The 17,007-nt window shown below is 44.7% G+C and overlaps 1 protein-coding gene across 3 annotated transcripts in view; it reads right to left on the reverse strand.

Annotated features, from left to right (window-relative positions):
• Positions 1 to 17,007, reverse strand: part of arhgef28a (Rho guanine nucleotide exchange factor (GEF) 28a) — a 259,871-nt gene that overhangs the window by 140,177 nt on the left and 102,687 nt on the right. For 2 of the 3 annotated variants that reach the window (XM_055632136.1, XM_055632137.1), the window contains exons 9-10: positions 16,638 to 16,739; positions 3,755 to 3,878 (exon numbers count right to left, since the gene is read on the reverse strand). In XM_055632136.1, the coding sequence (XP_055488111.1) occupies positions 3,755 to 3,878; positions 16,638 to 16,739 (226 nt within the window). The remainder of the gene's footprint in view (positions 1 to 3,754; positions 3,879 to 16,637; positions 16,740 to 17,007) is intronic. The other variant, XM_055632138.1, reaches the window with a different exon arrangement.

Raw genomic sequence — 17,007 nt, forward strand, 5'->3', positions numbered from 1 at the left:
CTCAACTCAGCGCGCTTCTCCAAACATTCAGCATGGCCCCAACATTGCTTTGCATGGTCTAAATCCAGTGATGTTAAATCCATGATGGTGCAAGGTATATGACATTTCTCATACTTGTCCTATCCACAGAAATTTACTTAACCCAGACCCATTTCAAGGCTTCAAATGTTTAGGAAGGAACTGCAGATGCTGGTTTATACCAAAGATAGAGACAATAGGCTGGAGCAACTCAGCGGGTCAGGCAGCATCTCTGGAGAGAAGGAATGGGTGACGTTTTAGGTCAAGACCCTTCTTCAGTCTGTCTCTGTCCCCGACTCCCTCTCCCCTGACTCTCAGTCTGAAGAAGGGTCTCGACCCGAAACGTCACCCAGTCCTTCTCTCCAGAGATGCTGCCTGTCCCGCTGAGTTACTCCAGCATTTTGCATCTATCTTCAAGGCTTCAAATATAGTATTGAAATTATTGTCTCCATTTTCAGTTATACAACGTCTTCTGCAGTGGAAATGTAATTGATAACCAGAAACAAGCACATGAGTTCAATGCAATTCCTTTTGCCTGGGGTGTTTTGATACCTTGAACAAAAGTCACCCAGTCCTGAAGAAAATAAATTAGCCTCCATGAATTTACCATTGGTCACTTTTCATGGGAAGCAAAGAAATTTGAATGAATTAAGTCACGAAAGTGCAGTTGGTCAAATAAATAACTTATTGGTTATGAACTTGCTATCAGCAGCCAGCACCCATGCTAATCACTGTCCACTGTGGCAAGTTTATTAATGATTCCGTATCTGGGAACTGCGGCATTAGAGATTTATTGCCTGCCTCTAACTACCCTTGAGAAAGTGGTTGTGGCTCACCTTCTTAAATAAGAATGGCCTTGCTGAACCTAATCCCACAGAGTTGATGAGTAGGGAGTTCCTGTATTTATGTCAGATCGGGGGGGAGATCCCCCCTGCTCCATGGTCGGATAGTCGGCGACTAAATTGTCTCCCCCACCTGGTTTCCCAGGTGAAGAGGGGGCTGTGGACCTCCAGCAGGACCAAAACAAGACCTGTCAAAAGGCGGATGTACTCCTATCGAGCAAACGGCCATCCACACTTCAGTAGAATTTGCGATCATTGTCATACCTAGCATTGTATGGCACCGTGCCGAATGATGTTTTCAACAATGAAGATGATGATGATGGTATTTATACCCTGCATTGAAGGGCCAGTGATATATTTCCAAATCCGGAAGTGTTCCTGCATTCCTGCTGCTGTTGTTTCAATTTGGTAATAGTAAATATTGGTGTAGTGGGTATGACTTCAACCATTGGAATGTTTTCCTTGTGATACCCATTGATTTGGGTAGGAGAAGGGGACCAGTACTTAACTTGTTCTTCTGACCCAACACAAGGGCATAATGAAGGGATTAAAAAATGTGGAAATTTTGTGGCCACATGAACCTCGAACATGCTGGTGCAAAAATGCCAGCTATTCCGTGCCTTACAGAAAGGTTTAACAAAAACCACAAATCTTCTGGAGAAGATTTCCATCAGTGGGAGAGTCTCGGACCAAAGGCCATACTATCGGAATTCAAGGAAGTACCTTTAGAAAGGAGATGAGGAGTAATTTCTTTAGTCGGAGGGTAGTGAATCTGTGGAATTCATTGCCACAGACGCCTGTAGAGGCCAAGTCAATGGATATTTTTAAGGCGGAGATTGACAGATACTTGATTAGTAAGGGTGTCAGGGGTTTTGGGGTGAAGGCAGAAGAATGGCATTGCGAGGGATAGATCAGCTGTGATTGAATGGCAGAGTCAACTTAAAGTTAGTTTTGGTTAATTTAGAGATACAGTGCAGAAATAGGCCCATCAGCCCACCGAATTCACGCCAACCAGCGATCCCCACATACTAACATTGTCCTCCATACACTAGGGACAATTTACAATTTTACTGAAGCCAATTAACCTACAAACCTGTACGTCTTTGGAGTATGGGAGGAAACCAGAGCTCCCGGAGAAAACCCACATAGGCAACGTGGAGAAAGAACAAACTCCATATAGACAGCATCCATAGTCAGGATTGAACCCGGGTCTCTGGCACTGGAATGCCCCTGTCCCACTTAGGAAACTTGAACGGAAACCTCTGGAGACTTTGCGCCCCACCCAAGGTTTTCCGTGCGGTTCCCGGAGGTTTTTGTCTGTCTCCCTACCTGCTTCCACTACCTGCAACCTCCGGCAACCACCTGCAACCTCCGGGAACCGCACGGAAACCTCGGGTGGGGCGCAAAGTCTCCAGAGGTTTCCGTTCAGGTTTCCTAGTGGGACAGGGGCATTAGGCAGCAACTCTACCACTGCATGACCGTGCTGCCCCTTGATGGGGCAGTCCAATAACTCATGAACTGCTGAACTCACCGCCACCACAAAGGATTCGAGAGGTGGTCTGTGTTATGGGCCTGTCCCATTTAGGTGACTTTTTAGGCGACTACAGGAGACTATGCGGTGGCCACATGGTCGCCACATGTTCGCGGGAGGTTTCCGGGGAGTCGCCTTCATGGTCATGAGTAGTTCCCGCATTCTCGCAACTAGTTGCGACTTTATTCTGGTCGCCTCTAATCTTTCAACTTGTTAAAAAATTAGTGGCGACCAGTATGAAGCCGCCATGGGAAGTAGCGAGAATTCTCGTGCTGTAGGTGCAGTGGTTTTGGGTCACCAGGAGGCCGTAGGTTCTCGTAGGTTGTCGCCAGTGCTGACCGGTGAATTTCATTGGCTCATTGGGAATAAAAAACGTAAACAGTAGTTTTCAGAACCAAGGATAACCGACCGGTAATGTTAATGTCCGCCGAGCTTCACAGCCGTGTATATCTGGCTTCTTAAAAGTTGTCTCCACTCCTTCTCCCCAACCCGTCTCCCTCTTCTCCCCCCCTCTTTCAAAGGAAGTGACCCTTCCCGTACACTGTGCTTTCACCGTCTTAATTACAGCGCCAACCTTCCTGTTCATCGTGGTGTGTCTGTATCACATCGGGTTTGCACCGTGTGAATTTCACTCAGACAGCGCCCCCCCCGCTTGCACTGTCTCCCGCCTGCATAACGGGCTGGTGAAGGAAGCGATGTGTGTGTGTATGATCCACTCTGACAGTCGCCGTTCCAGTTGCCGGGTTTTCAGCAACCGGCCTACGACTTGACAGTCGCCGGCAGTCGCCTGAAAAACCCCTTGTGGGACAGCACATAACACATAGTCCAAGAGGCATTAATATCAATGGAATACGATACACATGAGGCTAAAGGCATGGACAAAGCTTGGTGATTTTGTGTTGTGAAAAAGTTTAAAGTAATAACATAGCAGGGAAATTTAACTAGAAATTAAAAAAAAACAAGCACACTTAAACAACCTTCTCAGAGATTTTACTGCTGTTTGACGGGTCAACGACTTACGCTCCAGAGACTTAAGTTGCTGTTGCAATAGTGAGTTTGATTAATGTAAGCTAATTAATTTGAAGCATTTAAATGGACACATTAAAAAAACCCAAAGTGGTCTGTAGCCTGAACATGAAGTTATATTCCAATAAATGGAAGTGTAGCTAGGACATGTTGGCCGGTGTGGACAAGTTGGGCCGAAGGGCCAGTTTCTTCGCTGTGTCACTCTAAATTGAACTAAATGGACCAAAACCATGCAGTAATATTCCACGGTACAAAGATGTCTAATGTATTACCATGCTACATGATGTGACATTGGTTGCAAATGAATGATCAAATGAAATGGAACATTATTATTTACCTTGCCCTTGTTTCTGGTGCTCGTCATTCTGTTCTTGAGGAAACTGAATGTGCGGCTCACTTTATATTTCTCAGTCTCTGCTTTTGAAGGAATAATATACTTGTCCCACTCTTCCTCGTCAATTCTGTAAAAAAAATACTATTAGGCAAAGTTCTTCTGGCAGCCAAAATTTCAAAATTTTCTCCAGGATTTAATTCTTACAAAGCAAATCAAAACCAGCAGCTTTTGAAGGTTCAGTAAGCTGATGCATTCATTGCTGAATTACAAAGCCCTGGATGTGCGAGAATTGATCCCTAGTTTGTACAATCATTCCGATCGCCAATAGGGGACTCACTTTATGTTGGCCTTGGTATCTTATGCAGCTACCACTGCTGCAAGCATGCTGGGGTGCTCACTAGGTGTAAACAGAGTTTGGGCAAAATGCTCCCCATACTTGAAAGGTTTTCCAACAGCTGCTACTAAGGTTCAGACTGGAATTTGGGCCAGAAGTGATGGAGTGGTACTGGCCTTCATAGCATTATATTCTGTCGCTCCGTTTGGAGAATGGAGGATATAGCAGATGAGAATAGAAGAGAGTGCAAAGTTCTGTCATCAATTAATTTGTAGGACACAATTATAAGATGCTTGAGTAAATAAGGCTAGGGATTCCTCCTGGCGAAAATCACATTTATATACGAATAGCATAAAGGGTTACGACAACATGGAGAAAGGCATGCAACTAATGCAAGTGAGTCACAACTTTAGGGTGCGAATTTAGCCGTGCAGCTCAAAGAATACAGCTGACACATAACTGTATATTTGTAGCACAGTTAACTTGCAAAATTAGTCTTTCAATAACAAGATTAGTACAAAGAGAGAAAATGCCCCAAAAGACCTCAATCAATTTATATATTACATTTCTGTCTGTGTTGGGCATAGGTTTGCTCCCGGTGATATATTGGAGCACAAATTGTATTACAGAAGAATGCACCTGAATTTAAAGGCGATGATAAATCATTTTTGTATGGCAGATGAAGAGCAGATAAAAGAATATCTCAGTCTTTTCAACGCATTACTAAATTCTAAACTTTAAAGTACCTGAGAAACCAGCATATTGAATTTGCAAAATGTCACTCTCTGCAAAAACTCATTGGGAATCAATAAACTAGATATGAACTAACCATAAATGACTCTTCCTGATACAGTATCTGTAATAAGATTCCTTTGTTCTGCTTTGCCCTTCTTCGTCTAATTAATGTAACCATTGGCAAGGTGAATTGGTGCTACAATTAATTTACATGGAGCCCTGCTTGCAGCTATGTACTAGATAATGAATTGAATGCTTCAATGCCCCGACGCTATTCTCAATCATTCCTGTCACAATCCTGCACCTCACATCCAATACACCTCCTACGGGAGTTAAGCTAATCTTCAACATTAATGATAACTGTTCAGTCTACAGCAACACTATTCCAGAACAAATGTCACCCCAAACTTCATTAGTCTTGCTGCAATTTTCATAACATTTGTATTTGCATATGCTCAAACACAGAGCTCCACGTCTTCATAGAATATCATACAGCACAATCCAGGAACATTCAACCTATAGAATGTACAATACAGCCTGCAATGCCTGTGCTGAACATGATGCTCAGTTAAACTAATCTTGTTACCCTGCACATGATCAATATCCCTCCATTCCCTGCATATCCATATGACAATCTAAATGCCTCTTACACACTATCTAAGGGCCACTTAACCATTAAACCATCTGTTGCCTCCACCACCCCTGGAAGCACGTGCTAGGCACCTGCCATTCTCTGTGTAGACAAACTTGCTCTGCATATCTCCTTTAAATGTTCTCTCTCTTCCAGCTTTCTCCCCCTCTTACTCCATCTGACTGAAGAAGGGTCCCAACCCAAGATGTTCTCCGCAGATGCTGCCTGACCCACTGTATTTAACAATATTCAATTATTTCACTTGTGTTTCCTTTAAAACTTCAACCCACCCACCTTGAACATGAAGTTTACTGCAGCGTGTAAGATGAGTGTTACATCCAACATCCATCAAGCAAAGGTCCTCTATCAACCTCTTCCCGCTACATGAAACTCCCCTCTAGCAATAAATGTTTGCAGCGAGATGAGGGGCTGCGCAGTGACACAGCGGTAGAGTTGCTGCTTACAGCACCAGAGACCCCTCCCGATCCTGACCGTGGGCGCTGCCTGTACGTGCACGTGCGCCCTGTGACCACGCGGGTGCACGTGCGCCCTGTGACCACGCGGGTGCTCCGGTTTCCTCCCACATTCCAAAGACGTACAGGTTTGTAGGTTAATTGCCTTCTGTAAGTTGTAAAATTGTCCCTAGTATGTGTAGGATATTGTTAATGCACGGAGTGATTGCTGGTTGGTGCGGATTTGGTGGACCCTATGGGGCCTGTTTCCACGCTGTTTCTCTAAAGTTTCTAGAAGACACGTTCCATATCTCAGCAACCACCACTCAGCAATGGCAGATATCAGTGATGAAGTTTGTCATCTCCTTCAATGAGCCAGTACAGCCTTTGGTAAATTGAGGATAAGGATGTCTTAATCGTAATCTCAAATCTGAATTAAAACTCTTGGTCTGACAGGCAGCAGTCTTTCTGTCCTTTGTCCTTTGTCTATATACTTCTGAGACCACAGTAGGCACCTCGAGGCCTAAAGAAAAACCTCACTAATGTGGCCTCTGCAAAATTCTCCAAATCTCCACTAAAGGATGATAAACAACATCAGTGTCCACCCCAGCCCAATATTCCCACGACTAACACCCCGGCTACATTCAGTCAGCTCTGGCAAGCAGGCCACATTGTACAAATACCCAACACCAATCTCCTGACTCTATTCTGAGGTCCGTCACTAAAAGCAATTATCCAGGCCGATGGGGCAAAGATTCAAGAATGAGCTCAAAGACTCCTTGAAAAATGCATCCCTGCCAACTCTACAGAATACCTGGCCCATGGTCACACCATCTGGAGAGGGTGCATGTGGGATGGTGTTGAGAACCTTAGACCCATTCATTATGATCACACAGTCGTATGTGAAGGAGCGCACACACCTCACAGGCTACACACCCAATGGGCACTGCATACATCATTTGTGGAAGAATCTGCGCTTCCCATATTGCCCGAAGACCACTAAGCCAGAGTGGAAGCAAGTCATCCACAAACCTGGGGGTCTGCCGAAGAGAAATTGTTAAACCCTTTGGTTGCTGATTGTGAGGTAGAGATAGAGTCTGAGAGTCATACAGCACATAAACAGGTCCTGTGGCCCACTATGTCCATGCTGTCCTTTATTCCCATCTACTCTAATCCCAGGCCTGCAATTCCTTGCGTATTTAAGTCCTATCTAAATGCCTTCTAAACATAGCAATTCTATCCAATCCTGCTACCTCCTCTGACTTCCAAATATCAAGCAATCTGCTAAAAAAGAAATTCCCCCTCAGATCTCCGTTAAATTTCTTCCTCCCACCATAAACGTACGCCTTCTAGTTTTTGATACCCTTACCAAGGGATAAAGATTTGAACTATCTAATTATCTATGTCTCTTATAATCTTATACACTGACAACAGTTTACCCCTCAGCTTCCTTTGCTCCAGGGAAAAGTCTCTCCACATAATTAAAGTTCTCTATCCGGACAACATCCTGATGAATCTCCTTTGTACCCTATCCATTGTAATCGCATCCTTTGTGTCGTGGGTGACCAGAACTGAACACAATTTTCAATTGCAGTCTAAGCAGTGCTTCATAATCTATATCCTGCTGTGGCCTTAGAAAACCTTCCTCGCTATCCAAAACATTAGTAAATTTACAGATAACATGAAAATTAGTAATGTCACCTCCTACATTCACATCTAAATCTGATATAGATATCTATATATCTCTCTATCTATCTCCCTATCTATCTATCTATCTATCTATCTATCTATCTATCTATCTATCTATCTATCTATCTCTATATATATACCCATATCTATATATATACATATCTATATATATACATATCTATATATACACATTAGATATATATCTATATTACTAAAAGTCTGATCTTGACCGCTTTTGGCCTACTGTGCTGCGATTTCCGAGGGAACGCTGCCACCTACGGCCGTCATTTTTGGCCACCTCGATCAGAGCCCACGTCTGCCTTCCTGGACCAGAGTATTTTTCCCATCGATGAAAAATCAGAGATAAATTAATGTTTTAAAAAAGTTCACCATTCTCTCTGCTGCCGCTGCTGGAGGGAGGGGGAGGGACTATAAAACCAGGTAAGTGGTGTGCCTCAATCAGTCTCTGCAAGATCACTCTGAGCTCTGAATGACACTGAACAAATGTCTACACAACTGTGAGTACTCTTATTGTGGTTTGAAAATGAAAATATGGTTAGTTTGAAGTAAAAAAGCACTGCCTGCAAATGGTTGTTTGGGGGGGTTTGGGTTGAAGTAAAAAGGCACACTCTCTCTCTCTCTCTCTCCTCTCTCTCCCCACATCTCTCTCTCCCTATCCCTCTCTCTATCTCTCTCCCCCCCCTCTCCTCTCCCCCCCCTCTCCTCTCCCCCCCTCCTGGAGAGAGAGAGAGAGAGAGAGAGAGACACACACACACACACACACACACACACACACATTTTATCTAGCCCGCGCTGTCCCCCCCCCTCCCCCCTCCCTGTCCCCCTCCCCCCTCTTTCTCACCTCCTTTTTCTCCCCCCCCTCCTCCCCCCCTCCATCCCCTCCCCCCCGTCCCCCCCTAAACCCCCTCCCCTTCACACCCATATCCCTTCCCTCCACTCTCCCCCTCCCCCTCCCTGCTCCCCACCTCTCCCCTCTCCTCCCTCACCACCCTCTCAGCACCCCTCACTCCCCCCCTCCCCCTCCCCTCCTCCCCCCCTCCTCCCTCTCTCCTCCCCCACCTCTCCCCCCCTCTCTCTCTCCCTCCTCTCCCCTCCCCCACCCTCCCCCCCTAAACCCCCTCCTCCACACCCCCCACCCTCTCCCCTCCCCCCGCCTCACCCCCTCTCTCAGCACCTCCTCTCTCTCCCCCTCACTCTCACCCTCTCTCTCTCCTCCCCCACCTTTCCCCACTCACCCCCCCCCCCTCTTCTCTTCCTCCCCACCCCCTCCCCCTCTTGCCCCCCTCTCTTTTTCCCCTCCCCTCCCTGCTCCTCCCCCTTCTCTCTCCGCCCTCACTCTCTACCCCCGCCCCCCCCCCCCTCTCTAGATGTGACTGCAAGTTGGGGGCTATGCGTCGGTAGATAGGGTGGTTATGGGGTGAAAGGAGCAAATTAATAATATTAATATAATATCAAGGGGGGTAATTAGCGTGTGTGCGGGGAGGATAGTTAGTGTGTGTTATGCTGCATGCCGCCTCCCCCCCCCCCACAACCGCACGTTAGGGGAACAGACCCAACGGGTCTGCACTTGGTCTGGTATATATATATATATATATATATATATTGGGAACATAAAGGGTCCCAGCACCGATCCATATTACAACCACTTATCAGACTTCCAATCAGAAAACATCATTCCACCATTACCCTCTGCTTCTTATCACCAAACCAATTTTGGATTCAATTCATCCACTCACCTTGGATGTTATGTGCCTTAACCTTCTGAATAAGCCTACCATGTGGACCACAGAGGAAAGGCATAAAAACTGCAAATATTCCAGTGTATTCTCGAATGCTTACTAAATATAGTCCGAGTTTTCTGCTCTACTGGAGTCAAAAAATTAAGTGACCTTTAAAATGGATTAATTAAGGATGCGTGAAGTGCAAAGGAAAATCTTTTTTTATATGATCACACATAGCTCAATTAATCCACAGTGTGGTGTGGTTTCTTCTACACTTGACACAAATGCTGTTTTGGCAGGACCGCACCATTTCTCCTGCTGGGAAATACAGCTCCACAAATAAATAACTTTACGTAGCTATTTTCTCCTTAAAAGGAAATAATGGAAATTGTGTGTAATATTCATTCACATACTTATTTTTAATGTAGTAAGGCTATGGCCAGGAAGGAGAAAAGTCATGGATTATCATGGGGAAGGAAAAAAGGAGATGAACAATGATTGCCTACCAAGAAGATAGACACAAAATGTTGGAGTAACTCAGCGGGTCAGGCAGCATCGCTGGAGAAAAAGAACAGGGGATGTTTCTGGTCAGAACTCTTCTTCAGACTCACCATTTCATGTCTGAAGAAGGGTTCTGACCCGAAACGTCACCTATTCCTTATCTCCAGAGATGCTGCCTGACCCGTTGAATTACTCCAACATTTTGTGTCTATCTTCGATATAAACCAGCATCTGCAGTTCCTTCCCACACATGATTGCCTGATGATGGACCAACTAGGAAAAAAACCATGAAGAGCCAACGGTAGGAACTTAAGAGTGCATTGTTTACAAAATCCACAGGATTTACTTGGTGAGGCAATATCCAAATTCAGGGCCTCTACTTACTGAGGATATCAAGAGGACAGGCACATGGGAAATCCACCACTTGCAGGTTCCCCTCCAGGTCACACAACATTCAACCTTGGACCGCAGTTTTCAATCAGGATCAACAGCATTTCCTCAAAGACTTGATAACCAGTCTTGTCATGTCTGGTGAAATGGATAGGACAGGTTTGGAGGAATATGGACCAAACACAGGCAGGTGGGACTAGTGTAGCTGGGTCATGTTGGTCGGTGTGGGAAAGTTGGGACGAAGGGCCTGTTTCCACACAGTATCACTCCATCACTCTGTCAGTAACATCCATATGCAATAAATAAATTGATAAAAGGAAAAGGAAAATAAAAAAGGAATCCTGAAGTTTGAAGCTCAGTTGCAAGCAGGTGTATAGTCTATGTGTAGGAAGGAACTGCAGATGCTGGTTTATACTGAAGACACAATGTTGGAGTAACTCAGCGGGACAAGCAGCATCTCTGGATAGAAGGAATGGGTGACGTTTCTGGTCGAGACCCTTATTCAGACTAAGTTTTTATTGAGAACATACTGTTCCGTAACGGAAAGGTGGAGGTCATGGGGGGGGGGGGGGGGGGGGGGGGGGGGGGATGGTGAGGACACGACAAGGGTGAGGGTTGATGTTGATGCCAGAGGGGGACAGGTCAGTGGACGGAGGCTGAGGTGAGATCTGGTGGGGAGGAGGGGGGGGGGGGGAGGAGGGGGGGGTATTGTCTATTATGAATGAATTAATATTTTACAGTCTCAGTGAAATTCTTTGCTTATGCAAATAGTCGCCCATAAAGGGCACTTCCAAAGTTTATAAGAAGAGCTGTCAGCAGAGAAGAGGTGAAATAGTTCAAGTAATCCATAAAATAATTTCACAGGAATATTGTTGTAAGTGCTGGTAAGTTACAAGGTAAAGCCATTGCCATGATTTGTGACTAGACTTCTCCCCAATCTTTTTCATGGATAGGAAAGATTTGGAGGGACATGGGCGAACACAGCCAAATGGGCCAACATGGAAAAGTTGTTTTAAAGTGCTGCATAAACTCTATCATACTGTAAATCCACCAGTAAATTCACACAATTTGTCACTTCTGATGCTATCAACATTTGCAAATAAGATAAATTGGATTCTGAGAACATTAATTCATGAAGGTTCTCAGTGAGCGGAGAGTGGAAAGGCACAGGCCTGATGAGCAGGCAAGCAATAAATCAGGACTGCTGGCTGAGTTCAGATTCACTATTATCTTAAATCATTATATTAAATATAATGAATTGCACAGCAAAATTATACAATTAATTAAACCAACACTAAACCACTTAATTACAGATCACAAACATATTCAATGAATGAACTTAAGAATTGGAGATATATTGATCCTGTGACATGAGGGAGTTTGTGGACATTTTGCTCCTGTGTCTTTCCATCTGCAGTAAATGGCTGTAGCTCAGGGAACTCCAGCGTCATATTGAGAAGCTGCTACCTGACTTAATAATGCAGCAAGACGTCAACACGAGAGACGGGTATCTGTGTCAGAATGTGTAGGAAGGAACTGCGGATGCTGGTTTACACAAAATGCTGGAGTAACTCAGCAGGTAAGGCACTATCTCTGGAGAAACGGAATTAGGTGACGTTTTGGGTCGAGACACTACTTCAGCCTGAATAAGGGTCTCTACCCAAAACGTCACCTATTTCTTTTGTCCAGAGATGTTGCCTGACCTGCTGAGTTACTCCAGCATTGTCTATTATCCGTATCTATTAAATGCTGTGGAGTTTATCTCACGGACTAACACTACGGCTTATGGTAGTCTTTTCTCCTCTATCTTGACAACTCTCATTTTCTGTTCTATTCTGCTAAATTTGAAAATAGAAGTTGTACATGAACTGTATTATCTTATTATGTATTAGATACTTATGTACTACATTATTGTACTTCTAATAAAAAAAAAAAAATAAATAAATAAATAAAATGCTGTGGAGTTGACACACATTCAGGGTCAGGGCGGTGTGACAGCGGGGAAGGCAAGTACAAGCATCCTAATGTTAGTTTTGCTGGAACCCAGAACTTGCCAATTGATGCGAGGTTCTTGCAAGCCCTATGCATATACAGTGTGCGGAGATTGTGTGGAGAATGAACAAACTTCACTCGGTATCATGGTACAAGATGCCGTTCACGTGTGGGTAGGTCAAAGGAAAGCAGTTGTAATGGGGGGGCAGGATAGTAGTGGATAGACAGCGTGATCTGAAGTTCTAAAACAGGACTTCGGGCTCTATTTTCTGCTGGGAATCAGGATGAGGGACATCTCCTCGTGGCTAGTGAGGAACGGAGGGAAGGGATTAGATACAATTGTTAATTGTTATCGATGTGCGATGGTGCATGTACATACCAATAATGTAAGGATTAACAAATGTGAATGAAGTTTACAATTTTTTAATAGAGCCCGACTGACTATTGGAGAGTTTGAGTTTGAGATTAGTTTATTGTCACACGTACCGAGGTACTTTGAAGGGGTGGATGGAAAATTCCCATGCTTGAGGTGTCCAGAATGAGGGGGTCACAGACTCAGGTTAAAGAGATTTAGGATTGAGATGAGGAGAAATTGCTTCATTCAGAAGATGGCAAACTTCTGAAATTCTCTATCATAGAAATCTGTGGAAAACAAATTACTGAATATATTTACGAACAAGGAAGGCAGATTTATAGACACAAGAAAACAACAGGGAGTAAAGGGCCTGTCCCACGAGCATGCGACCTGCATGCGGCGAGCGTGACCAAACCGGAAGCGGGGGCCGCGCGGAGGTCGAGTGAGTGACGTGAAGTTTGGGCGAAGTCCGCGGGAAGTTCGCGCGTGACGTACGGCGTCAAGACGCTGCGTCCGGCATCGGGACGTTGCATATGCCCGTCGAGGCGGCTGCGGGCCAGCAGGCCGTTGCCGCGCGGAATTTTTGAACACATTCAGTTTTTCGGAGCCCCACGTGATGTCGGGACCAGCTCCGCACAACTCCATACGGCTCCGGCGATCGAAATGGGACCGGCCCCGCGAGGCCGTACGGCTCAAGCGACCACGTTAGGTCTCCCTTGCCGCATGGAGTCGCATGCTCGTGGGACAGGCCCTTTAGGGAAGTGAGTGAGAAGGAATCTGATGTGGAGATGGGTTGTCAGCCATGACTGGACAGCACAGTGGAGCAGCAGGTTTAAAGAGCCAATTGGCTCACTCCTCCTATCTTCTGAGTTTTTATGTTTCATACATTCTAGGTAAGATAAAGCATGTTGTTGGTTGAAGATTGTTCTTGCTTCACCAGATGCCTCAGCACTATGTCTGCTTGTAGACAGGTGAAACTCATGAGGCCTTGTGTAATCACAATCACACAACTAAAGAGAGATTCCCATTCAAAATAATTTGGTTAATGCAAGAAAGGTCATAGGGACACAGAATTAGTTTTTGGGAATCACCGGTGACATGACATCTAAGGAGACTTGCACACATATTCTTCACCAGTCTGTCAATGTTAAAAGACAATGGCACAGAACAGGTGGTGAGGAAAATATGACTTCACAATATAGAACACTGGAATTAGTTATGCACTCCAAGCTCGTGGAAAAGCAATCACAGGAAATAATGGGTTTCAGGCAGAATTTGAAAGGGTGGGTAATATCATATGCTGGCAGGATTCACACATAAGATAAAGATTACATACATCAAGCTTTCCAGGTCAGTGTTATATAAACCATATACTGCACAGTAACTTGTATATATTGCTTGGATTCCATTATGGATGTGCAGCATAGGATAACAAGGTTAATTCCCGGGATGCTGAAAGAATGGAGCAGCTGGGCGTGTACATTCTGGAGGATGAGAGGAGATCTTATTGAAACATTTTTAAGGGTTTGGACATGCTAGGGGCAGGAAACATGTTCCTGATTTGGGGGAGTCCAGAACCAGGGGCCACAGTTTAAGAATAAGGGATAAGCCATTTAGAACTGAGATGAGCAGAATTCGGTCATTTGACCCATCAAGTATACTCCGCCATTCAATCATGGCTGATCTATCTCTCCGCATTCTCCTGCCTTCTCCCCATAACCCCTGACCCCTGAACCCGTACTAATCACTGGTTGGGAACCTAGTGAGAAAAGAAAGGCAGAAGGGTTTTAAACATACTCCGGGAGCAAAACCAAATACTGCCAGTGAATCCATTCCATCAGGAGATCAACACTATCAACTCAGACTATCACTATTGGTATTTTTAAATGGCAAGTTGGGCCAAACTTACATTTGAGGAATTACTAGACAAGTCAGCATTTTCACACTGCCTCATTACTAATTGGGATGAATCACTAATAAGAATGCAGCATGTCAATAACTGAATGCCCAAACACACATGGACGATCTCTCCAAATTAGCAGTAGATAGTCCCTCATAAAAGCTCTGGATCCTGCTGTCAGTGTCTATGGATGCATAAGGTTGGGGCTCACGTTGTCGACCTCCCCATTGTGAGCCCTGTCAACTGACGTCAGTCAGGCGTACGACACCAAACAGAGACAGCAGCAGGAATAATGCAAGCTCAGTCACCAAAGCTTGCAGCCCTAATGCAACCTCAGTAGCCGCAGCTTGGCGCCAACCCATTTTAGGGCGGGCACCTAGGGATGTCGAACCGGATGGCATCACCCTGCTGCAGCTGAATGCGGAAGGCCTAGCTGGCTGCAGCGTCTGGAGGGCGTTACATAACTTCTGCAGCCTCAAACGCAAGAAGAAGAATGCACAAGTCAGCCAATCTCCCCATTCTCCCTTCAATGCCCAAGGGAATCACAGCATAAAAGATACTACCCCTCAGAAGTTAAGTCAAAATCAGGAACTCAGACAAATAAGTGTGCTTGGTGTTGCTGGAAGTACATGCAGTCCTTGGGACATTGAATGGCAAAGTCTGGGAAACATGAATGTATATGAGTGAAGTAATGAGCCTGACAGGGTGTTGCCAAGAAACATATTAGAAGATGCACCTTCCTCTTGAAATGTTCCTATCACTCTGGTTGTCCATTTATTTGAGGATAACAGCACAATTTTAACACCGTGGTCCTTGCATGGTTACATATTAACAATTGCTATATTTGTTAAAGGAGAACATTTGGAAGAACCTTTTTATGCAAAAGGTGGCGTAATGGCGCAGTTGGTAAAGCTTCCGCCTCACAGCGCCAAAGACCCAGATTCGATCCTGATCTAGGGTGCTGTCTGTGTGGAGTTTGCACGTTCTCTCCACGGCCTTGTGAGATTGCTCCAGTTTCCTCTCACATTTCATAAATGTGTAGGTTTGTCGGTAGATTGGCCTCTATAAATTGCCCCAAGTGTGACAGGAAAATGATATAACATAGAACTATGTTGGATTTTGCCCCAAGTGTGACAGGAAAATGATATAACATAGAGGTGTTGCATTTTGGTACGTCTGACAAGGGCAGGACCTACACAGTGAATGGTAGGCCTCTGGGGAGTGTTGTAGAGCAGAGGGATCTAGGAGTACAGGTTCCTTGAAGGTCGAGTCACAGGTAGATAAAGTGGTCAAAAGGGCTTTTGGCACATTGACTTTCATCAGTCAGAGTATTGAGTATAGAAGTTGGAAGATCATGTTGCAGTTGTATAAGACGTTGGTGAGGCCGAATTTAGAATATTGAGTTCAGTTCCGGGCACCATGTTATAGGAAAGATATTGTCAACCTTGAAAGGGTCCAGAAAAGATCTACGAGGATGTTGCCAGGACTAGAGGGTGTGAGCTAGAGAGAGAGGTTGAGTAGGCTACAATAAAGTTTCAATGCCAGATCTTAAACAATTGCCTGTCAAACATTTTTAATCCCACCCAGGGCTTCTCCAGACAATAACAAGCTGGAGATTTTTCTCTTGTTAACGTTTCACACAGAGAGTGGTGAATCTCTGGAATTCTCTGCCACAGAAGGTAGTTGAGGCCAGTTCATTAGCTATATTTAAGAGGGAGTTAGATGTGGCCCTAGTGGATAAAGGGATCAGGGGGTATGGGGAGAAGGCAGGTACGGGATACTGAGTTGGATGATCAGCCATGATCTTATTGAATGGCGGTGCAGGCTCGAAGGGCCGAATGGCCTACTCCTGCACCTAATTTTTATGTTTCAATGTAGCAACTGAACACCCCTGCAAAACTGTATCAATTCATACAATAATTAGGGTTGGAATTCTTTGCGCTGACTACAATCAGGGAAAAAAAATTCTACCTTTGGTTATAAAAATGCTGGACCTATCCATAAGCTGGTCAAAAGAAAATCTGATGCTACAAACAAGATTCCCGTAAGCTGCCTCAGTGGGATGTTACGGCACAACAAGAGGGTAAACAGTGCAAAGTAATCTAATCAAAACAGGTGGATGTTAATTCACATAGACACATATTTAGTAGAGGACTGAAACGTACTCTTTAAGAAATTCCGATAGTGTCAGGTGCTGCAGCGAGTCTGCTAGCTCCGAACAGCCTTCCTCATCAGCTGACTGTGCCCGTTTGCGAAAGCTAAGTTCCCTATAGAAAATGACAGATTCCTGTTTTTTGTTTTCTGCAATAAAAAATACAACCAACAGAACTCCAGAATAATACATTCAGTTTGTTTGTTATTGCGACAGATTATCTGAAACTGAAATATATTTTCCAACACTGAAACATATTTTCCAAACTCCTTTTGGTAAATTCAAAGCAAACTTCCATGTTTGTGGGGATACACACAAAATGCTGGAGTAACTCAGCGGGGCAGGCAGAGAGAAGGAATAGGTGATGTTTTGGGTCGAGACCC

This window comes from Leucoraja erinacea, chromosome 3 (genome assembly GCF_028641065.1).
Source record: "Leucoraja erinacea ecotype New England chromosome 3, Leri_hhj_1, whole genome shotgun sequence".
Taxonomy (NCBI): Eukaryota; Metazoa; Chordata; class Chondrichthyes; order Rajiformes; family Rajidae; genus Leucoraja; species Leucoraja erinaceus.